This window comes from Diceros bicornis, chromosome 3 (assembly GCF_020826845.1).
Source record: "Diceros bicornis minor isolate mBicDic1 chromosome 3, mDicBic1.mat.cur, whole genome shotgun sequence".
NCBI lineage: Eukaryota > Metazoa > Chordata > Mammalia > Perissodactyla > Rhinocerotidae > Diceros > Diceros bicornis.
The window spans coordinates 9,916,741-9,941,217 of record NC_080742.1 but is presented as its reverse complement, the minus strand read 5'-3'; the positions used below and the strand labels follow the sequence as shown (position 1 = coordinate 9,941,217).

Here is a 24,477-nt window from a genome sequence, read left to right as displayed (position 1 = left end):
AAACAAAAAAAGAATCATTGATGAGAAATTCAGGTCCCAGAATTGTGCTATCCATCGATATGGATTTGGATTTTCAGCTGTCTCAGTGAAATAGGAAATCTAAGCTGAGAAATTAACATACAGCTTGTCTGGTACCCTAGCTATAGATGAGGCCAGGCACAGACACACAGAACATCACCACATAGCTATGCTTTCATAGTCCTGGTGCACGGGCTCACACTAAAAGCAATCCCTGCCAAAGATTAGCTCACAGGCAAAAGTTACAGACATCAGAATAAAAAACAAAAACAAAAACGAATCACTATGAAGGACAGACAGCAGACCCAATAAATTGGATAGACTTGTATCCTAAGAACAAGAGAAAAGAGAGCAAACCGAAAAAAAGATGTTAAGTGTAAAGGATAGAATTCATATGGCAAGAATAGGAGAGCATGTTTTTAAAAAAAGTTACTTTAAAAATATTCATGATATAAATTCTACAAATGACATAATGAAACACACACACACACACTCACACACAAAGTTATAAAAGGCAAAGAAAGATGGTCCAGAGGAAGTGTGTCAGATTGGAGAAGACCAAGGAGACATGACAACTAAATCCAATGTGGGACTCTGGATTGAGTCCTGAACCAGAAAAAGGATATTTGTGGGAAAACTCAAAAGATTCCTATGAAGTCTATGAAGTAGTTCACTATTGCATCAGTGTTAGCTTCCTGGTTTCGATGATAATTGTAGGATAGTTATGAAAGATGCTAACCTTGGGGGAAGCTCAGGGAAGGGTGTATGGGAGCTCCGTGTACTATTTTTTCAACTTTTTTTCTAAGTCTAAAATTATTTCTAAGTAATTAAAAAAAAAAAGAATCAGGGTAGGTGCAGGAGAAGTTGGAGAGACAGGCCGAGGCTGGACTTCAGAGAGCCTTCTCCTCCAATCTCATGACTGCACATTTCCCAGGGCAACTCCAGCGGTGGCAGGACCCCAGCCTGGAAGAGAGATGGAATCTGCGCTTGGCAAGCGCCCCCTGGAGGCGGAGGGGAGCTGCTGCGGGGACGGACACGGGAGGAGTGAGCTGCAGGAAGGCAGGAGTGTTCCAGACGGGGAAACAGGCCTCGGTTGTCCCTTCAGCGTAGGGGCACAAGAGGTGGACGATTTTCGGGGCCAGCTGCTCTTGTAACCGCTGCCCAGGTCTGCGCGGCCGGGGGCGGGGAGCCTCGAGGCGGCCTTCGGGGTTGGAGGCCAGGGCGCGCGGGCGGCAGGAGGGGCGCCGCGGACGTTGGCGCCCCAGCCCTGCGCGGGCCGTCCCGGCAGCAAAGCGCAGCGGGGCCCGGCCACCCTCGGCCCGGCCTGCCCGGCGCCCCGGGTACTCGGACGTGGCGGAGCTCACCCCGCCACGGCCACGGGCCTCGCTCGGCAAGGGGGCTGACTTAGCTCCTTGGGGTTGTTCGTTCCTGTTCTTCAAACGTCCCGTCTAGCTTAGAGGAGGATCTGTTCTGTGTAAGGCTTGTTGGAGACTCCAACACTCTTTGCTGGGTTGTAGTCTTGTTGTCGCGGTCACTCCGTTTCGTACTAGCGTCTGCTCTCACACAGCAGCCAGACCCACACTCTAAACGTCCTTGACACCATTGAATAGGGCATTGGGCCTCCCTGACTTAACAGCTGTGGAAAGTTTATGTTGTGCCCCAGAATATACTCGTGGCCTTGGTTTAAAAATTGAATCTCCTTGGAGAGGGACCCAAGAGAGAGATCCATGAGCATGTTCATAGACAGTTAACACGTGTGCGAATGAAAATAGAGAGAACGCTGCATAATAGTTCAGGAAAACAAACACAACTATTTTAAGAAACTGTCTCCTAACGTTCTTACCTTGCTTCAGGATTATTGGGAGAGTAAGACAGCGGCTGCTGTAAGCATTTAACATAGAGCCTTCAGTAACATGGGCTCCTCTCTCTCCAGAAAAGGAGAGAGTGCATAACCCAATGTTGCCGAAGGAAAATTTCTACAGTCGGTTAAAATGCTGCTTAAATGCGTAAAGAGAAGAATATTATTTAAATTTCCTCTTAAATTTTTTCTATTCTTCTCTTTTTCATGTGCTAGTGGCTAAATGGCAAGCAAAAAGCGAGAAATCCAGTTACAGGTGGGCATGACATATCAACAGTTCTTCATTCAGTGCGTTGACACTTGAAGATCTTTTACAGCGCCTTCCTTTTTGCAGGCAGTCATCAACAGTCAAAGCCTGTGGGATGAGATGTTGCAGAACAAAGGCCTGACAGGTACTGGGGCTCCCTGTTGTCCAGCCATCCAGAGTTCTGGCCAGGGCACCCGTGGCCCCCAACACAGGGCATGACTCCCTGCTTCCAGCATAAACCCTGCTACATCTTGACCCTTGGCCCTGCCCCAGCACTGGGATAAGCTGCTGTTCCAGATTCTTTGACTCTGTCCTTTCATAAATATTATCATCTTCTAGTGATTGATGTTTACCAAGCCTGGTGTGGACCTTGCAAAGCAATGCAAACTTTATTCAGAAAATTGAAAAATGAGCTAAACGAGGATGAAATTCTGCATTTTGTTGTAGTAAGGATTTTATTTCCATTAAAACTATTATTTTCTTGTTACTTTAAGTGTTTAAGTATTCTCTTTAACGATTGTCTTAATTTAAACAACCTGTCAACTCTTCAAAGTAGACAATGTTTACTTGGCAATTTTATTATATATTGAGTGCTATGGGATCTGAGAATGAACATCATTTTTATCCCATTCCTATAATGTTGAGGTTATTTACCATGGTTGTGAATATTAGAAAAGTATACAAATGGATATCTGTCTGTTGACCTGTTTCTTTTCACCTGATCATGTGTTCAGCGTGTGTCTCTCAGAATAAGGGCAGCAAATGCTGTTTACTGGACAGTGTTGGTAGGACTCTGGGCATTTACCCAGTTACCAATCTTCCAATGGTAGTGATTTTCCCCTTACTTACTTACCACCCAGATGTGACAAGCGATTAAAATATTGCAGCCAAACTCATTGGACTTCTTGCATTGGTTATTCAGTTTATCCACCTCAAGTTATCAACTGCTTAGAGCTTTGTTGTTTAACATGGTGGCCACTAGGCAGGAGTGGCTTTTGAGCACCTGAAATGTGGCTAGTGTGACTGAGGAACTGAATTTTTAATGTTAATTAATTTAAATTTAAATTTAAAAACTAATAATTCAGAAATTGTAAAACTTTTAAAGTTGTTTGGGACAACTTGGGTATGTGAATCTACTTTTTTTTTTTTGTGAGGAGATCAGCCCTGTGCTAACATCCGCCAATCCTCCTCTTTTTTTGCTGAGGAAGACGGCCCTGGGCTAACATCCGTGCCCATCTTCCTCCACTTTATATGGGACGCCGCCACAGCATGGCTTGCCAAGCAGTGCGTCGGTGCGCGCCCGGGATCCGAACCAGCGAACCCCGGGCCGCCGCAGCGGAGTGCGTGCACCCAACCGCTTGCGCCACCGGGCCGGCCCCTGTGAATCTACTTTTTTGACCATAAATTTTATGAAATCTAATTAAAGATCAATTGTTTCTGATGAAAATGTAGCCTACAAATTGAGATAGACTTTAAAGGTAAAATATACACTAGATTTGGAAGACTTGTGTGAAAAAAAGAACGTGAAATATCTCATTAATAATTTTTTACGTTGGTAATGTTGAAATGATCATATTTTGGATACATTGGATTAAGTAAAATATATTATTACATTATTTTCACTTGTTTCTTTTTAGTTTTTAAATGTGGTTACTAGAGAATTTAAAAATGTATACATGGCTCACATTCTACTTCTCTTGGACAGAAATACATCCAAACCAGCTAGACCTAAGATGCACAAGCAAATAACTTATTACATACCTTTACTCCTTATACCTAAAATGCATAGTCCCTGATGCAAACATGAAACCTCAACCCACTGCATGTTCTCATGTGTCCAGGCCTTCTGTGACCTTCCCAGCCCAGACCTTGGGATGAGTTTGCTTACTGACCTTAACTTGGGTTTGACTGTCCATGCCCTTCTGCAGATACACTCTTTATAGGATTTCTTTTTCTTAGTTCAAGGATACAAATAAGCACTCTAAAGCTTAGAAACTCACCTCTTAATATTTTTTCTCTTCAAGAGAGTAAGTGGCTATGTATAATTGTTAAATCTTTTTGTCCGGAGGTTGACATTGTCTTCCGAAATAAGGGTCTTGTAGTTTCTTAAAGGGCAGCATTCCAGAACAGCCTTCTTCACTCTGAGGGGTCAGAACCACCTACATGGAGCTGAAATGCGATTCGAGATTTGATTCTTGGCAGGGAGGAAAAACTAAGTTCAGGAGACAGAGAATGGGGCCTAAAGGAGATTTCCACATGCAGTGGACAAGGGGTTGGTGGAAGAAGTAAAAAAAAGACAATACAAGAAAGATCTAACAGCTGGCAAATGGATCACGGAGAATTAAGGGTCGGAAAATTCTTTGCATCCTGACAGTTGGCATTAGGGAAGCTTGTCTGGAAGTGGTAGGATGCACATTCATGGGCTAGGGCCCATGGGAATACCCCAGTGTCTAAAAGGAAATTGAGTTCAATGGGGAGAGACTGACAAGGCAGGCTCCCTGCTCACCTGTCTGGCTATCTGGAAGGGGACTTGGGCATAAGAGAGCAAGGCAAGAAGTCCTTAGACACTGAGAAAGTGTGACTTGATGCTGTGTTCCTAGATGGTTTAGAGTCATTAAATACCTCCTTGTTTATAGAGTCTGGGTAGAAACAAACCTGGGTGTGTGTGTGGGTTGGCACAGTGGTAGAGGCTGAGGTATGGAAGGAGAATTAGACCCCATAGTTTGTTGGGCTTCCATGTCAGCATGGCTCAGAGCTGTGTGAAGATACAGGTCTTAACAGTGCTTCCCCCCAACCCCAGAGGCTTCTGACTGTGTCCTCCTCAACCTACTCCACAAGGAGTCAATTCTATTACTGTATTTAGCCCACTGAGAAGTGCTAGTAAAGTCTTTCCAAAATATATGTCCTATTCATAATACTAGCATTTGTTGAATTTAACAACAAAAAAATTTGAGCATTGTCCCTTAGTGGTTTCTCTTGTGTTATTTTTGAGCACGCTCAACAATAGAACATTCACATAGACTGATGCTGTTTTTCTGCTATGACCTGCTCAGAAAGGGTGAAAAAAATTGTCTCCAAACCTCCTTTGGGAGCAATGGAGGGGCGCCCTCTGCTGGATATTTTGCTACCTGCAGTTAACCAAGGAGAGGGATCCTTTTTGAACTTGTTAATTAAAGTCCAAAATTAACACCTATGAAATTGATTACTTATTGAAATCCTCCTAAGCTGAATGGTCAGTATAAAATTTCTTCTGTTATATTCTCTTTTAAAATACATGAAGACGTGTACTAACATTGTATCTATACACATAAAAATTCAGTAAATGTTATTTTAGTTCTTTTATTATTAAATGTTTTAATTAATACTTTATTAGAATATAAGCCTTGTAACTATGATACCTAAACTACTTTTAAATATAATCTTTGACTTCTGTCCTTTAATATTATAGATTTGTTCTTGTCAGCCTCTTCCTTTTTTTTTTGAAAGCAGTAGAAACTTACAAGAAGGAAAATGATGTAGAATCCACTGTGTTAAAAAAAGATTATAACACAACCCCTCCAGCTGACACAGGCTGAAGGACCTTCGCTTAACTTCTTCACAGGGCTTGAGGAACCTCCAGAAATCCCAGTTTTTTTTTTTTTTTTTTTTTTTGTGAGGAATATCAGCCCTGAGTTAACATCCATGCTAATCCTCTTCTTTTTTTTTTTTTTGCTGAGGAAGACCAGCTCTGAGCTAACATCTATGGCCAATCCTCCTCCTTTTTTTTTTTCCCCAAACCCCTAGTAGATAGTTGTATGTCATAGTTGCACATCCTTCTAGTTGCTGTACATGGGACGCTGCCTCAGCATGGGCGGAGAAGCGGTGCATCGGTGCACGCCTGGGATCCGAACCCGGGCCGCCAGTAGCGGAGTGCCCGCACTTACCCACTAAGCCACGGGGCCGGCCCCAGAAATCCCAGTTTAAACAATCGCTTTAGGTTGCAAAAACCAACTCTTAGAGAAGACCCTACCAACGATCTCATTCTGACAGGTGGCCTGAAGGATGTGTTAGGACATCTTGAAATTTGTGAGAAAACGTTAAGAAAATTAGAAACATAAAAATCAAAGACTTTGACATTTGACAAGCAGTTCATTCAAGAAGTGTTTGATCAGCTCCTTCTTATGTGTGGCCCTGTGGTTGATGCACGAAGAGGGGTGACATTCAGAGGGGAATATGCAGCATCATCTCTCTGTGCACAGAGCTCTCCTTCTCACAAAGGAGATGACACAGGCCAATGTAACAGTGGTACAATGTTGAGAGGGACAGCAGGCGCCCTGGGAGAGGTGCAGTAAGGGCTCTGTGGAGCGCAATATGATTTGCAGCAGGAGGGAGCAAGACAGACTTCTTGGAGGGAGGACCCTTGAGCTGGGTTGGAAAAGGAAGGGCAAGAACAGGTAACAAGGAAGGAAAGAGCGGGTTGTGGTAGCAAATTACAAGGAGATGGATTTGGCTGCAGATTGGGTACCACGAAGGAGAACTGTGAGAAGTAAGGTTGAGGCCAAATGATGCAGGGCCTGAATTGCCAGTAGATGCAATTTGGTCCTTAAAACTATACATACTCAGAAAACGTTGTAGTCAACATAAAAATAACAATTACGGATCTCTGTGTTTTTTGAACATAGTGTATCGAATGACTTGGATATACTTTCCTTTATTATTATATGAAATATTTATGTTTTTTTCAGGCAGAAGCTGACAGCATTGTGACTTTGCAGCCATTTAGAGATAAATGTGAACCTGTTTTTCTCTTTAGTGTTGTAAGTATAATATTTATCATCTCAAATGTATTATCAGATTCCAATTTACAGTTGAAGAGCAAGTAGTATTGTAAAATTACCACGGAACTTTTTGAGAATAGTAATTGTAGAATTTTTTGCCTTATCTTTGCTTGTCTGTTAATATATTTTGTAACTTGACTTCTAGGAGCTCATGATGGGTTGAGAGTAGACTACCACATAGTGAGCTGATGAGGGGAAAGAAAAATGAGATGGTATTTACCTTTCCTAAGGAAATAATCAGAGATTTTATGATGAATTATTATTTACAGGACTGAAAAATTAGAAATTTCTTAGATACTCAGTAGGAGAGAATTGGTTATAAATAGTCATGCATACCAATATAAGGAAATATCTGTATGATCACTATTTTGCAATATCTATTGCTTTTATCTCTGTATTTACAAATACCCAGAAGGAAGGCATGAAGACTATTCATCAAATTGTTAATAGTAGTTTTCTATGTGTGGGGGAAGGATGCATAATTTATGCTGTCTTCTTTATACTTTTCTATCATTTCCAAATATTCTGTGAAGAGCATATAACTTTAATAATCAGAAAAGCATAATAAGTGTATTTTCTAAAAGGAAAGTATACAGTTCGATGCTAACTTGTATGACACAGGGTATAGCTCCTGCAGAGCTAGAGATTTGGGATGGGAAGGAAAGGCTTCATGGAGAGGGATTGGGCTGTTTGTCTACTGCTGGATACTTTGATTATCATTTTTGGTATTAGAAATAATTATTAAAAAGTACTTCTTGCATATACCTTTTTGATTCTGTTAAACAATACTCTTGCAACTATTTCAAAGGATTGAATTACTGGGTTCCTTGAATTAAAAAATTGCATTACAGATCTTGCTCTAAGTTGGATATGTAGGATTTGATGGTTTAGATGAGTAGTCAGCTAGCTTTTTCTGTAAAGGGCCAGATAATAAGTATATTCAGCCTTGTGAAAATGTAGTCTCTGTGTTGGGTCATAGTTTGCTGACCCCTGACCTAGACGTAGTTTAGGGAACCAGAATGAGTAACTAAGCAGGGGCAGAAGTGGGCTTCGTGGACTAATGGAACAATGAGGAGACTCCAGCAGCAGTAGCAGTTAGGAGCATGGAACTGAGGAAGGAACACTGGGGAGGTGGACCACCGTGCAGAGTCTGGAGCTCTGGGACAGCCACCACCCTGCCAAGTTATCAGGTCTGATCAGCAGACCCATGCCCATCCTCCTTAAATGGACCATCTGCCTCATTTGGTGAATACATCTTAATTTATCCAGTTTCCCAACAGAAACAGAAGTCATCTTAGTGACTTCTCTTTACGTCACGCCCAATCCACACCAGACCTTGAACCTGTCAATTTCTCTCACCCAAGTCTTTCTCTCTCTTCTTTCCGTTGTTCCCATCTCCATCGCCACTGCCATAGGCTGAGTAACCATCTCGCTCATCTTCACCTCTACAATAGCTCCCAGTTTGTATACAAACATCTTCTCCTTCTTCGGTTGAACCCTTTTTCCACATAGTAGGTGAAATGATCTTTACAAACAACAGTTCTAATTGTGGTCGCTGCTCTGGTTAAACATTCCAAAGTCTTCCCACTGCGCTTAGGATACAGGCTGCATCTTTCCGTGGCTTACAAGGCTCTGCACGGTCTGGCTCCCCCTAGCTGTTGAGTTTCATCTCATACCAGGCATCCTTTCACTGTCTCTGCGGTCTTCTGATCTGCCATATTCCCTTCCAGCCTTAGGACCCTTGCATCTCTATTCCTTTTGCCTAGAATGCCCTTTCTTCTCAATTTTGTCTAGTGATCTCTTACTCATCTTTCAATTTTATTTTTTTTTTTTGGTGAGGACGCTGAGCTAACCTTCATTGCCAATCTTCCTATTTTTTTTTTTGGCTTGAGGAAGATTAGCCCTGAGCTAACATCTGTTCCAGTCTTACTCTATCTTGCATGTGGGACGCCTCCACAGCATGGCTGGTGAGTGGAGGAGGTCCACACCCAGGATCCGAACCCAGAAACCCAGGCCGCTGAAGCAGAGTGTGTGGAACTTGAACCACTTGGCCATGGGGCTGGCCCCTTAGCCTTCATATTTTAAACCAAGAATCCCTTCCTGATGTTGATAAGTACCTTTGCTGATCTCCTTGACCAGGACAAACTCTTGTAGATGTTCCCAACGCTGTGTACCTCCCTTGGTGGTATCTGTCATGGTGGTTATTTCACATGTATCTGTTTGTGGGTTTTTTTTGTAATTTAATTAGGTCAGGTACCAGGTCTATTATTCCATACCATCATGCCTAGTACTGTGCCAGTAAACAGGTTTTAGTAAATATGTGTTGAAAGGTGGACAAAGAGGGCATAGTAGCAAAAATACTTAGGGAAGGTAAAGTTGGGAGGCCTATACAGAACCACTGGAATGTCACGCAGAGATGCTTTGCCTTTGGTCATAGGAGGACAGACAAATTGGAGGTGGAACTCAGAGAGCTGTGTTGACCAAATTGAGACCTACTTCACATCACCAATACCTTATTTTAAATTGGATAATTACAGTAGCTAAGAAAGGATTGGTGTGGGTGTGGGGCAGGGTGGGATGACAGTCCAGTTGAAATGTTAATTCTTGAATTATCCTGAAAATGAAAGTTTCCTTCGTGTTTTCTTTTCCCTTATAGAATGGCAAAATTGTTGCAATGATTAAGGGTGCAAATGCACCACTTGTTAATCAAAAAATTATCAACTTGATCAATGAGGAGAGGAAAATTGCAGCAGGTGAAATGGTTCGCCCTCAGGTAATACTTTGGATTACTGATTATTTTATTTTTAAGAAATGCATTGTGTCTTTTTTGTTGTTCTCCTTAAGGTATTTTCCTAATTTTATAACTCTCTAAGTGTCTAAGTGGTGCAACCTTTCTGGAAAGTATTTTGACAACATGAATCACAGGCCTTAAAAAGACATGTATCCTTTGACTGAGCAATTACGCACCAGTAATTTTCCCTAAGAAAATAATGAGACAAATGCAAAAAAAGATGCTTATTGCAGTGTTGTCTATATTATTAAAAATTTGGAATCAACCTAAATACCTAGCAACAGTGACCAGATTACATAAAATGTCTGTAATTTATGTCATAAATTATATAAATCCATACAGTGGAATATTATTTAGTGTGTTCTAGCTCTGTATTTATTGATATGGAAAGAGGACCAAGATAGATTGATGAATGAAAAAAAAAAGAGTACACTTTAATAGGATACTTAGAGTAAGATCCTGTGTATGTGTGTGGTGTATTACCTGTGTAATGTTATTATTACCTAAGTAATAAGAAAGAAAATATTTTAAAATTAAGAAATGAACCATAAAGCATTTGGAGGTATGAACGTAATAGTATAAGAAAGTAAGCCACATAGTAATCAGAAATACAGGCAGATAAACAGGAGCAACTGGTGTTATTGAAACACACACATGTGCACGCACACACAAAACAAACAACAACAAAAAAGGGAAAGTATGACTTTAAGAAACAAAAAGTAGAGACTAGCCAAGAAATATTGAAAAAAGAGAAATAATTAGATGGTATAGGCTCAAGCCTGTATAAGTATTTGCCATAATACCCATAAAGGGTCAATTTAAATCAGGAAAGGATAAAAAATTCAATAAACAGGCTTAGGAACATTGGTTTAACTATTTGTATAAGAGAGTTGTATCATGTCCTCATATATACATAATATACATAAATATATACATAAATAAATTACAGATGAATTGAGCTGAATGTGAAGAAACAGAGCATAAAAGTATTAGAAGAAAACACTGGCAAACATTTATGTTTTCATAGGTTGGGGAAGGCCTTGTAAGCATAACACAAAAAGGAGATATCAAAAAAGGAAAAATTGATAGATTTGGTAATTTAAAACTTTGAAGTGCCCCCTAAAATGTAAAAAGAAAGCAGAAAACTTGGAGAAATGCTCGCGCTGTGTCACTGTGCTGATACCCATGGTGTGTACCAAGCACTTTATGAGCATTAGGAAAAAGAACATTTTGACAGAAAACTGACAAATGACAAATATGGAGAATTTACATTTGTAATAGTGATTTTTCTCATCCAAGGACATTTTTCTTTACATTTTCAGGTTTTCTTGTTTTTCAGGGAATTTTCTCCCTTCCTTTCTATCTGTCTCTCTCCATCCCTCTTTCCACTTCCCCTACTTGTTTTTGAAAATTATAATAGCCAGGAATTATTGAAAACTTACTGTTTGCTAGGATTTTCAAACAGATATCCTCATTTAATCCTTACAGAAATCCTCCTCCCCCGGTTTTATCGAGATATAATTGGTAAATAACATGGTATTAGTTTAAGGTGTTCAACATAATGATTTGACATGTGTATATATTGTGAAATGATTACCACACTAAATTTAGTAAATACCTGTCACCTCGCATAGGTAAAATTTTTTTCTGGTAATGAGAACTTTTAAGATCTACTCTCTTAGCAACTTTGAAATATACAATACAGTATTATTACATGTAGTCCTCATGCTGTATGTTACACCTCCAGAACTTATTTATCTTATAACTAGAAGTTTGTACCTTTTGAACACCTTTACCCAATTCCCCCACTCTGCTTTCTCCACCTTTGGCAACCACCATTCTGTTTTCTGTATCTAGGAGTTCAGTTTTTTTAGATTCCACATATAAGTAATATCATACAGTGTTTGTCTTTCTCTGTCTGACTTGTTTCACTTAGCATAATGCCCTTGAAGTCTATCCATGTTGTCACAAATGGCAAGATTTCCTTCTTTTTTATGGATGAATAATATTCCATTGTATATGTATACCACATGTTCTTCATCCATTCATCCATTGACGGACATTTAGGTTGTTTCCATATCATGGCTGTTGTAAATAATGCTGCAGTGAACATGAGGGTGCAGACAACTTTTCGAGATGGTGATTTCATAGTTGGTCATAGTAGTCTCTTAAGATCCTTTTTATTTCTGGTATCTGTTGTAAAGTTTCCTCTTTCATTTCCAGTTTTATTCATTTGAGTCCTCTCTCTCTTTTTCTTCAGAGTCTAGCTAACAGTTTGTCTGTTTTGCTTATTTTTTCAAAAAGCCAGCTCTTAGTTTCATTAATTTTTTCTATTGTCTTTTTAGTCTCTATTTTATTTATTTCTGCTCTGATCTTTGTTATTTCCTTCATCTACTAACTTTGGCTTCATTTGTTCTTCTTTTTCTAGTTTTTTGAAATATAAAGTTAGGTTGTTTATTTGAGATCTTTCTTTGTTCTTTTTTGTGTGTGTGGGTGTGAGGAAGATCAGCCCTGTGCTAACATCTGCCAATCCTCCTCTTTTTTTGCTGAGGAAGACTGGTCCTGGGCTAACATCCATGCCCATCTTCCTCCACTTTATATGGGACGTCGCCACAGCATGGCTTGCGAAGCGGTGCGTCGGTGCATGCCCGGGATCCGAACTGGCAAACCCTGGGCCACCGCAGCAGAGCGTGCGCACCCAACCACCTGTGCTGCCGGGCCAGCCCCTCTTTGTTCTTAATGTAGGCATTTATTGCTATCAACTTCCCTCTTAGAATTCTTTTGTTGCATCTCATAAGTTTTGGTATGTTGTATTTCCATTTTCATTTGTCTCAGGGTATTTTTTGATTTCTCTTTTGATTTCTTCTTTGACCCATTGGTTGTTCAGTAGCATGTTGTTTAATCTCCATATATTTGTGAATTTTCCAATTTTCTTCTTGGTAGTTGATTTCTAGTTTCATACCATTGTGGTCAGAAAAGATGCTTAATTTGGCCTAACATATGATCTGTCCTGGAGATTGTTCCATGTGCACTGAGAAGAATGTGTATTCTGCTGCTTTTGGATGGAATATTCTGTAAATGTCTGTTAAGTCCATCAGGTCTACTATGTAGTTTCAGTCCAATGTTTCCTTATTGATTTTCTGTCTGGGTGGTTTATCAATTGCTGGTTCTGCTGAACCCGTGAACATTATCCCTGCTGGCTGCCAGAGCCAAGCTATCAAGAGATATGTCCTCTGGCCAGCAGCCACAAGAGCCAGGGTGCCGGATATGCGCTCAGTCTATCTTCTCATGGACACCGGTGACTTGGAGCCAGGCAGGGGGAGAGCGCAAAGATGGTGCCTGACAGCCTCTCTGGTTTCTGGAAAAGATTGCAGTTGGCCCCTAGATGTGCGTCAAACTAGAAACCTGACCCTCAGGCTGCAGCCCCCAAGACATGCAAATAGGATTCCCTCAGGGAATAGGAGTTGGGTGCCTCTGGCCCATGCCTCTCTGCTGTGCCCTGAGGAGGGTAGCCAGTCAAGAACTGTTTCATTGTTTGCGACAGTCCTGTGAGATCTGTGAATGCAAGATCTGCTGGCCACCAGAGCCAGGCAACCAAGAGGTTCATCCGCTGGGCAGCAGCTGCAAAAGCTGTGGTGCCAGACATGTGCAGCAGGTCCCTCCAGGGAGCTACCGGCCACCTGGAGCAGGGCAGAGGGAGAACATGAAGATGGCACCTGCTGGCCTCCCCCTCTCAGGAGAGGATTGCAGTTGGCCCCTAGATCTGTGTTAAAGTAGGAGCCAGACCCTCAGGCTATAGCTTTAAAATTTCCAAATAGGCCTCTTTTTGGGAAAAACTGGGTGTTTGGGTCTGCTGCCTGTGCACTGAGCCCTGGGAGGATCGCCACAGCAAGTCCTCACAAGCCTGTTAAGAATTATTTGTTTACTACAGTCTCCCAAGTCCCAGTTGGCTTTCAGAGCAAGGCATTTTGGGGCCCCATCTCTTAGTTGGAAGTCTTAAAATTTGGGGTACTAGATGTTGGGTCCAAACCCTTCACTCATGGAGACCCTGGGAGTTGTGAGTTCCCTCTGGATTGTATATCGCTGTGCCAGGAGTGGAGTTTATGACAAGATTGTGTCTCAACCTCTTCTACGCATTTCAGTATGGGTTTTTCCTCATTTGCCTAATGTGTAGGAGGCACTCAGCTATTTTCTGGATCTCTTTCAGAGGGAATTGTACTGTATGTAGCCGTAGATTTGGTGTGTATGTGGGAGGAGGTGAGTTCAGGAGCCTCCTATGTTGCCATCTTGAACTGGAACCTCAAGAAATCTTATGAGACAAATGATAAGTTAAAGCTTAAATACATTTAAGTCATTTCCCCAGAAACAGGCAGCTAGTGGGTGGTGAAACCAGAATTTGAAGTCAGGCAGAGTGACTCCTAAACATATTCTTTTACTTGCGATGTTCTATCCAGCTTTCTCTATGTGTGCTCTGTTCCATGGTTTGATTGTTGTGGTTCTCGTTGTCCTTGCTGTTCTTGCAGAATGATATCCTGTTTTAATTAATAACAGAGATATATGACATGTATTAATATCTTACGTTTATGTTACATTATTCCGTTTTGCTGCACACTTGTTATTTAGCTTTCTTATCTAATTGCCTTGTCTAGCATAGCCCTGTCCCATAGTAATAAAATAGAAGCCACGATGTGAGCCACATGCATAATTCAAAATATTCTACGAGTCACATTACAGACAGTAAAAAAGAAACAGTTGAAATTAATTTTAAAAAACATCTTTTATTTAATCCAGTATATTCAAAATATTCCCATTTAAAGATGTACTCAACATGAAAAATAAGGTATGCAACATTCATTTTTTCATACAAAATCTTTGGAATGTGCTGTGTATTTTTCACTTACAGCGCATCTTAATTTGGTGTGACCGCATTTCAAGTGCTCAGATAGCCTTAGTGGTAAGTGCTGCCCTATTGGCCAGAGCAGGTCCAGCAAATACAAAGTCGGTCAATTTGAGGTTATAGCCGGTATAATTATCTTATTTCTGATTATAATAAGAGCGCGTGCTTTCAGTATAGTTATTTCCAAACACTTTTGGGTCTTTATTCCATTGAGAATCTGAAGTCATGTATTCTCTTGCCAAAAAATGTACATATGTAAATATATACACCTTTTAGGCAGTTCACAGCATCACAGAAGCGCTTCCAGGGCTTCCTAAGAAATTAAGACCCACCCCTGCCCCGTTCTTCCTAGTGTTTTACTATGTAGTAGGAAATTGGCTATTGTTTTGAGCAAGACATTTTTTATGAGTTAAGGAGGTATCTTTCTGTTCCTAATTTACTAAGAGTAATGGTCAGGCATGGATCTTGAAACTTTTCGAATGCCTTTTGGATCTTTAACATGATAATTATGTGTTTATTGCTTTCTTACTTGCTAATCTCTGCTTCTTTCTTATTTTATTCTGTGTACTCTTCTTAAGTTTTAAGATTTTTTGTTTTAACTATTTTCCATATAGCATGCATACATTATTTCAGATAGTCTCCTCATCCCACCTGTTTTAAATATTCCTTATTTTATTTCAGAGGAAAGCTTAGGAAAAGTAGTGTTAGATAACTGCAGGCACATTTTCACTTTATCTTCTATCCTTTGGATTATAAATATTTATTAGAAACAAAATTTCTAAAAACTCTTTCACTATGATAAAAAATAGAACTGTTTTATTTGCCTTTCTCTTCCATAGTATCATGAAATTGCACTTGTAGACTCAGATTCAGAAGATGCTGGGGAAGCACCCTATGAACGTGTTGGTAAGTAAATTTACTAAGGTAATGCCAAGGGATTTGTGTACAGGGATGTTCATTACAGTATCACTTGCAGTAGCAAAATGCTGGTAACGACATCAATGCTAATTAAGAGGCTGGTAAGATAAATAGTGATTTGTCAATAGTAGACTCAGCTATTAAAAAGCAACCTCTTGGGGCCGGCCTGGTGGTGTAGCGGTTAAGTTTGCAAGTTCTGCTTCGTTGGCCTGGGGTTGGCCAGTTCGGATCCTGGGTGCAGACCTACTCATTGCTGGTCAGGCCATGCTAGGGTGGCGTCCCACATAGAAGAGCTAGAAGGACCTACAACTAGGATATACAACTATGTACTGGGTCTTTGGGGAGAAAAAAGAAAAAGAAGATTGGCAACAGATGTTAGCTCAGGGCCAATCTTCCTCAAAAAAAAAAAAGCAACCTCTTTTGCTCCCCATGCCTTCCCTTTGGTCTCTGAGGGGCTTCTGTCCCCTGTGACTAATCTGGACAGCAGCTTCCTCTTATTTCATCCTTCATCATCTTCCAAAAACTTGTGAAAATAATTTCTTCCTTGATGACCCACACTCCCGGTTTACTTTACGGTTAACAATTTCCTGCCTTCACTGGATTTTCTGTGTGGGTGTGTGAGTGTGTGTCCATACTCCAGAGGGAGCAGAGGCGAACAGCGTGCTCAGTGAGCTATCTTGCACTAAAAACTCATCATCAGAATGTGTGGATAAATGTGGATAAATCCATAGATGGTAAATCCATCAGTTTATAATGTTTGCTTGCATGGTACCTCCACTCACCAGTGATGCTGAGCTGAATGGATCATGGGTAGGATTCTATTGCATGTGAATTGTATTAAAATAACGAGAGCCCACCCACTCATACATTTTTGGGGGGGCCTGTTGACTACAAACTCTTGTGAATGTTTCTCCTGCATGCAAGTACAGGAACTGCGCTTGGATTCTAAGTAGAAACTGGTAGTTGAAATGCCATAACAGGAGCAAAGCTGTCAATGGACAAAAATTCACTGGACACTAGTAGTTTACATTTCTACTTGCCAATCCCTCATTATCTAGACTTTGTTTCCCCAAAATGAAATTCTCCTATTTTTTTTCCTAGAGCAACTATACAGTATTGCTATTATCAAACCTGATGCTGTGATTACTAGAAAAGATATAGAAATTAAAGAAAAAGTAAGTAATATTTCCCAGCAGTGGTTTAAATTAATTGCAAAATAACAACCCCTTAGTTGTCAACTTAGAGACAAGCTTATCATTTAGAGTAAAATAGAACATAATAAACTTTTTTGGTGCTAGGTACCTCTAAAGGCTTTGAACGTCTTGTCTTTACAAATGCTAGAAGTACTCAAGCATCCTTATTTAAATAACTCTGCTCTACCAGCATCAGATGTAAATAATAAAAATTGTAGTTCTTATATTGAATTGTAACAGATGTTCTTCGTGTTTAGTTATTAGCAATGCAAATTTGTTATAAGCGCATATTGGCTTGCTTCATTCCCTGTATGTTGTCACAAATGTACGGTCCTTTTCAGATGCATGATAGCTTAAGGAAGCATTTTATGTTTTGCTTTAGAGCCAAAATAAAAATTTTTTTAGAAGAAAATTGCATTTTCATCCAAAGGTCAACGGACCTTTCCCGTAAAGGGCCAGATAGTAACTATTTTCAGGTTTGTGGGGCATACGATCTGTCGCGACTGCTTGACTCTGCCATCATATCGAGAAAGGAGCAGCAGACGGTATGTAAACAAATGGGCGTGGCTGTGTGCCAATAAGCTTTTTTTTCCAAAAACCGGTGGTGGGCCAGATTTTGCCTGCTGGCTGTAGCTTGCTGACGCCTGAACAATGACTTTGTGTTGAAATAACAAGATTCTATTGAAATGTGAAAGAATGTTGCATGTGCTCTAGCAGAGATCCCTCAGGGAGCTAGGTGAGGAGGGGTTGAGCTCTCTTGATGAACTTCTCGTGCATTCTTCCTGTAGCTACAGTGGCACTATCATTGATTAAACTACAGTAAAGTAGATGGTCCACGGGTCATGGTACGTGTACTCTCTCTTCCAATTATGAGTTGATTTAATTGATATCACTCTATAAAAATAGCCTTTTTTCCCCAGATCAGATTCTGGGGTGTGTGTTGGGGGGGACACCAAACTGTACCCCAGTCCCCTATATATTGCTTATCCCTTATAAAGTATTCAAAAATAATATTACATACCAATGGTTTACTGTGCCTTATTTGAGTATGGTTTAATGGCTATGATAGTGAAGATTTTCAAAATTATATAGTTTTTTTAGTTGAGGCAATACTATTAATCATCAGTTCATCTTACTTTTTCTGTTTTGACATAGTAAATGACATTTCAGAGATGTAAATTATGACTATCTACTAAGTACCTCACCTCTCTGGAATACAGTGAAAGGCTACATAACAAACAGGACAGAAAAAATAAAGAATGTTTTGAAAATGGGCACACTGCATTTTTCAACTATAGTAAAGGAGAAGTTATTAAGTTTAAATTTTGCTTGGATTTTATTTTCTGTTGTCAGGCACTAAGTAACTTAACAAAGACATGATTTGAGTATTTAGAAAGTGTTCATATTGGAATGTCAGTTAGGAGAGGGGTCGCTACGACATGAGCAATGCTCTGCAACATCCGCAAAGCCAATAGAACCAGTGCGGTGTCTGCTTTCAGAGTAGGAGGACGTACCTGGTCGTGGCCTCACAAACCAAAGTGAGCTCAAATGATTGGTATCATTTAATGTAATTACTGAGTTGCTTTGAATGCAGATTACACTTATATTTAATTGTTTAGTACCTCATGGGACTTGTCATATTCACCTCAAAACTTCTATTTGTTACATTTTATTATACTTGAGTGACATGCAAACTAAATTTATCAATAAATTTAACTTTCTTTAAGACAAGTAAAGCATAGCTAAATCTTAAATCCTATCCTTCTCTATCATTTGGATATTTTTGTTACTATAAGAGTAAGATAGATTAGATTATGAGTTGTGGTCTTACAAAGTAAAGCGTTAAAAAAAAGAAAGTTAAACAATTTTGAAAATAGATGTTTAAGAAGTGCTTGTAAATTTATGTCCTTGCAAATGATTCAGAAAGCTGTTATATCTTTCCTTGGAATTCAGTTACTTTTTTCACATTTTGAAGGAATTCACTTAAATAATAGAAATATTGCAGAGTCTCTGGTTCAAGCCTTGAAAACTTAAATACCAGGGGGCATTAAAGGGCCTTCTTTGTAGATATATTTTTAAGCTTCTTCAAACCTAGTGCCCTATGGATCGTGCTGAGGTCTTTACTTGAAATGTATTCAAATCTGGGTGGTTTGCTAAGCCCAGGAAACGAATGTCCTTGACTTGTTTTACATGTGGTCCCATAACACGTCTGGATCTAACGTTACTCTCTCATTGAAGATTATCAAGGCAGGATTTGTCATAGAAGCAGAGGATAAGAGAGTGCTCACTGAAGAACAAGTAAGGGACTTCTATAGTCGAATAGCAGACCAGGTAAGAAAGTTGAAAAAAAACAATACTGTGTTTTCAGATATAGTGGATTCCAGTAAGTTTTACATCCTCATTATAGAAAAGCAAATGAATAAGTCTGACCAAGCAAATCAGCTCCAAATGTCCTGTGGGTCTCCATACCATGGTAATGACAAAGATGGCCACTATGGAGAAATCTCCAGTAGAAATAATGGCAGCCGAGCAAAAGTGGGTGGTCTGACTGTGTTTTGTTGGAATGAAGACCTTGTTATGTTATGTCCTCTTAGACTCTCTGCAACAGCCCTCTGGAAGTGAATATCCAGGCCTTTCCTATAGATTTTTATCCCAGGTTAAGACTCCTTGTCTTAAACTTCACAGGCAAGCTTTAATCCTTTTTACCTAACGGCCTTTCTCTCAAGCTATTTCTTAAATTCCCTTTTGCCTGGGGAAATATAATAAAGGCAATGTTGTGTATTGGAGAGTACACTGGCTTCTGGGTCAGGAGACATAGCTTCTAGAAATGAGCTGTCCAATATGGTAGCTATCAGATGCATGTGGCCATTTGAATTTAAATTCATGAAAATTAAATTAACTGAAAAATCTAGAGTCTTAGTTGCACTAGCCACATTTCAACTGCTCAATAGCTGCATGTGGTTACATGTATTGGAGAACACAGAAGACCATGTTTGTTGTCACAGCAAGTTCTACCGGACAGCACTTTGTAAAACTAACAGCACCGCTCAAACCGTCTCTCTTGGCCCCAGCTTCCACACATGTAAAAGGAAAGGGTTGGACCAGCTACATCAGCACGTCCTGGGAAGTTTTGAGAAAATCCAATTCCTAGGCCCCACTCTAAACCTATTGAATCATAAACTCTGGGATTGGACTCGAGGAATCGGTGTTTTAACAAGCCTACCAGATGATTTGGAAGCATCCTAAAGTTTGAGAATAGTTATTAGACTATCTGTAAGATCAATCCTTTCTAGCTGTGAACTTCTATCCTTTAAAGATTTGTTTATAACAGGAGGATTACAAGAATAACCTTCCCTTGCCCATGATCATGGAGGGGAAGATGTCACTTGACTTGGGTAGTGGCTGCTATTTTGGTCTATGCATTTCAGGAGCCAGAAGTAAACGGTTTATCATTTTATTTTTTAGCCTGATTTTGAAGATTTTGTCTCTTTTATGACAAGTAGCCTAAGCCATATTCTAGTTGTATCTCAAGGAAATGAACAACAGCCTCCCCAGGAAGAAACTGAACCTAATCCTGAGATTGAACCTAGAGAATCATCTGAGGATCAACATGAGATAGCCACAGTGAGGAAGACGAAACGGGACAGGTAGCTTGAGACCAGAAAATGTATCATTTACAGTGTGTTAGTAGGTAATGAAGTGTAGTGTCCAATAATAAAAATAATGACCAAATATCTCAAAATCGAAAGACAAACATTTTTATGTTGAAGCCACAAGTATTTCTTCCAGTCAATCTAAAATACTGTATATTCAGCAAAGCTGGGATTGCCCTGAAAGTTTGTATCAAGAAGATTAGAAAGGGAAGAATTTTCCCTGTTTGTCTTTCTAAAGCTGGGCGCACCACTCGTGGCCTGGGGCTCCAGGGGTAGATAGGGACCATGCATAATCTCTCCCAACCCTGTCTTCTCTCCCATTTCACCATATTCCACCTCCACTTCCCTCTGTCCTAAAGACATCAAGCATACTCTGCCCGTTTACTTAAGGCAGTTGGTGGTTATAAATTGCTGACAACTAAATAGTTGTATATTTTTGTTATTGAGTTTTAAAATATTTGAAAATGAACATAAGTAACTTGCAGAATTTTGGGTTTATGCACTGCCATTTGCGCCGTTCGTTTCTCTGAAGACTCGGAAAATACAGAGTTTAGCACAGGCGTTGTCAGAGCTGGGCCTGAAAGAAAGGTGGGTGAGCAGGAATATATTGAGAGTAGCTGAGTCTTAAGGCTTCCTGATATGTGTCTCCCCCTGCTGGGCAGCCTGTCTCCATTGCATTTTCTGTCTGGAAGTCTCCAGAGCTTTCCTTGTCTTATTAATGCATCGTAGTGGCTTATCTTGAGTAGCTACATCTGCTGGTTCCAGCGATGTCATACTTTGTAGGTAGCTGGGAGACCCCAATATCATTAATTCCAAGTTTTGACCGGGATAGAGGGACTCATAAGGTAAATCAACTGCTGACAAAGGGCTTTGTAAACAGTAGTACTTACTGTCAGAATTTTAAGGGAAATGATTATCAGCAGGCAGAGGGAAGCTTTGGGTGGGAAGTGTTGGGCTCAAAAAGATACCAGACTTCATTCCAAAATTTTTGAGCCATTTAAAAATAAAAGTTCTGTAGAACACTCATTAATGTACCTGGCATGAGAGATGTCAGTGTTCCATTGGTGCTGTTGTTCAGGTACGTCTCCATTACATCCAACTTTGAGAAGCTGTTGTCTCCAATTGTTCCATACCCACAGAATAAGATGACCAATTGAGGCAATTGGTGGGGTGGGGTTGGAGTGAGATGTGTCAATCTTGCTTTGACAATGTCTGCTGTATTTTCTATGAAACTTAGAGATTCCATTTGCCTTAGGCCCATGTTTATCCCAAGCAATGGCTGCAAGCAGGCAGCATGAAGTGGGGCCCGTGTTTTTTGGGGAATACTTTTCACAGCTCTTGTTCTGGAGGTAGGCTGACCAGGTGCTGTGCACTCCCACCTGCCATCTTTTAAGTAGATCCAGAACCTAAAAGATCAAGGACAAAAACTCTCACGGGTAATTTACACATCTGTTCACTTTTACTCTTTATTGCGACCCTGCCCCCACCTCAAAGCCTCCTCACCTTCCTCTTTGGATGGTGGGGGATGAGAGGTGAGGCAGAAGGGAAGTTAAAAGCAGAGCAATTATACTCGAAGTGATAGGTGTTCCCTTCCGTGAACATGAGCTGTTTCCTGGGCATAGAGCCCCAGGTCTTTGTCAGCTTGGTTATCCCTGCAGAGAAAAATGCTCACAGTTTGTGAACCCACAAGGCGTGGGAAAAATTTCTCCATACCAACGACGTCACATTTAATCCAATGGCTGGAAGGAGGGAGAGAGAACCAGGAAAACAGGAAACAGACACTCACATTTTTCATCTAGATTCCAGATTCCTTCATGATGGCCTTTTATCACGTTATCTATATTATCTGTTTACATGTCTGTCTCCTTAATCAGCCTGTGTGTTAAGAACTCAAAGGACAATGTCGTTTGTCTTTGTTTTCCAGTCATTGCGCAGAAGAGGAAGGTGTGGTTTGGTTAGCTACATTGCCCAGAGTCATATAGGTAGTTACTGGCAGAGTCTTCACTCATTCATTCATTCTGTTATGCATCTTTCCATCCATCTAATATTTATTAAAGTCCTACTATGTGCCAAGTACTGGGGATGCAAAAATAGGGAAAAAATTAAATGTCCTCTAAGGTCCCTTTCAGCTTCAAATCTTTATGACCCAGTGAAGATGACAGTTCCTACCTCCTATAATATATTGTATTTCTCTGTCCTTAGGAAGTGTCTATTCTTGGTAACCTATTTATCCCTACACATGTCATGGCTATAGAGAGCTACTTTTCTCTTTTATGAAATTCTCATTTAAGTTAAAGATAATAGATACAATTCCTAAAATAATCTTCAAAGGTGTTTCTGGGATTAGAGCAGTCTGAATTCTATACCTTTACTCTCTGCTCCCATCTCCAGGTGTTTCTTGCCTCTCCTGAATCAAGGGAAACTGTACTAATAAGCAGCTGACCATAGGTGAGGCCTGGAGCTCTGTTTAGGTCCCCAACTAAAGAGAAGGTGAGGGTGGTGTGGTGCTTTCTCCACTGAGAGCTTGGGGAGAGCCTGAGCTCAGACTCAGGAGGCAAGAACCTGGAGACAACCAGCAACCTTGGGAAGAACAAACACAGACTTGTGATTCCCAAGGATGAAGTTGATATTGGACTTCACTGGACCTTTCTGACTCCTAAAGTCCAAGATGGAGCTGAGCAGGATTACTGAATTCCCTGCCCTTGAAGTCCAGTTTTCTGAGGGCTTTTTCCAATTGTTGCTGCAGGCGAATGTCAGCCTGCTGGCTTCCACAGCTCAGGCTTGTAGCCTAGAGGCCACTTTGCCTTCCAGCTACAGGGTTTCCAACACTTAACACACCAAAAACCAGCAATGAGCCAACAAAGAAAAATGACTACCCACCTAAGGAAGGCTAGCAGCCAGAGAAGGGAAGATCTACTCAAAAATCAAAACACAAGCTTAGTGAAAAAGAACTGCTGGAGGCAGAAAAATACTTAAACAAAATAATAATAATAATAATAATAAATAGAATAATACTCGAGATCTAAGTGCTACATACACATAAAAAAGGCTTTCAAACTTGAATTATAAAAATTGTAATTTGAACTATAAATTCAATGGAGAATTAGAGGATGTGATAGTCATTTGAGACTTGAATTAACGACTTGGAAAATCAGATGCAAGAAATAGCTCAAAGTACAGAAAAAAATGAGACCGCCATCATGAGAGCTGACGTAAGCGATCTGGAGAATATACCGGGAGACCAAGGTGCTAATAAGAGAAATTCCGTACAGAGGAGAAGGAGCAGATGGACAACCTGTAATCCAACAAATAATAGGGGAAAACAATTCTGTGGAATGGAGAAACACATGTATCTGCCAATTGAAAGTGTCCACAGTGGTCCAGCCTTGATTGATGCAAAAAAACACAGATACGGGAATATCCGGTGAAAACACTCTCCACTGTTTCCAAACAGAAAGAACAGGCAGTGGTGTACTTAATGTATTTGAAACCCAGAGCAGATAGTTTTCTTAATACCCCTCTCCTCTATATGACAATATTATTTTAAATACTAATTACTGAATGAGACAAATAATAATGGCCAGAAAAGAAACACAGACAGTGAAAATGATCTTTTATAGAATTTTGTGCATATATGAACATATAAACAAAAAATAAAAGTAAACATTACAGTACCAAAAATGAAACGAGTTATAGGTTAATAACATTTAATTAATGTGTTTTTTAACAAAGGAATAAAACATGCATACTATATCTATTAGTCTATCACAGAAATGAAGTACAATTTTTATTTGTAAGCTTTAGTGTTTGAGGATTTGTCAATGACATTCTCAAACTGATCTTTGCTGTATATTCGTGTTTAATAAACAGAGATACATAAAACTCCTCTTTCACAATAAATTCTAGGAATTGCAATACTGCCAATAGCTTTGTTATTTTAGGATTGATTCTTCTTTGTAGAGTACACTGTTTACTAAAAGTAAGTAATTAAAATGTGCTAACTTGAAGCCTACATATATATTGTTAAAATTCAACACTAACCACAGGAATTGTTTAGAATGTAGATATATTTTTTTTGAGGAGGA

At 40.0% G+C, this 24,477-nt stretch overlaps 1 protein-coding gene across 1 annotated transcript in view; it reads left to right on the top strand.

Moving 5' to 3' along the window:
• The first annotated feature begins 2,099 nt into the window (after positions 1-2,099).
• The window catches only part of NME8 (NME/NM23 family member 8), a 49,815-nt gene continuing 27,437 nt past the window's right edge, over positions 2,100-24,477 (top strand). Inside the window, exons 1-9 of the mRNA XM_058523090.1 lie at positions 2,100-2,132; positions 2,211-2,268; positions 2,463-2,569; positions 6,848-6,919; positions 9,597-9,713; positions 15,468-15,534; positions 16,648-16,721; positions 18,978-19,070; positions 20,205-20,386. Of these exons, the coding sequence (XP_058379073.1) occupies positions 2,100-2,132; positions 2,211-2,268; positions 2,463-2,569; positions 6,848-6,919; positions 9,597-9,713; positions 15,468-15,534; positions 16,648-16,721; positions 18,978-19,070; positions 20,205-20,386 (803 nt within the window). The remainder of the gene's footprint in view (positions 2,133-2,210; positions 2,269-2,462; positions 2,570-6,847; positions 6,920-9,596; positions 9,714-15,467; positions 15,535-16,647; positions 16,722-18,977; positions 19,071-20,204; positions 20,387-24,477) is intronic.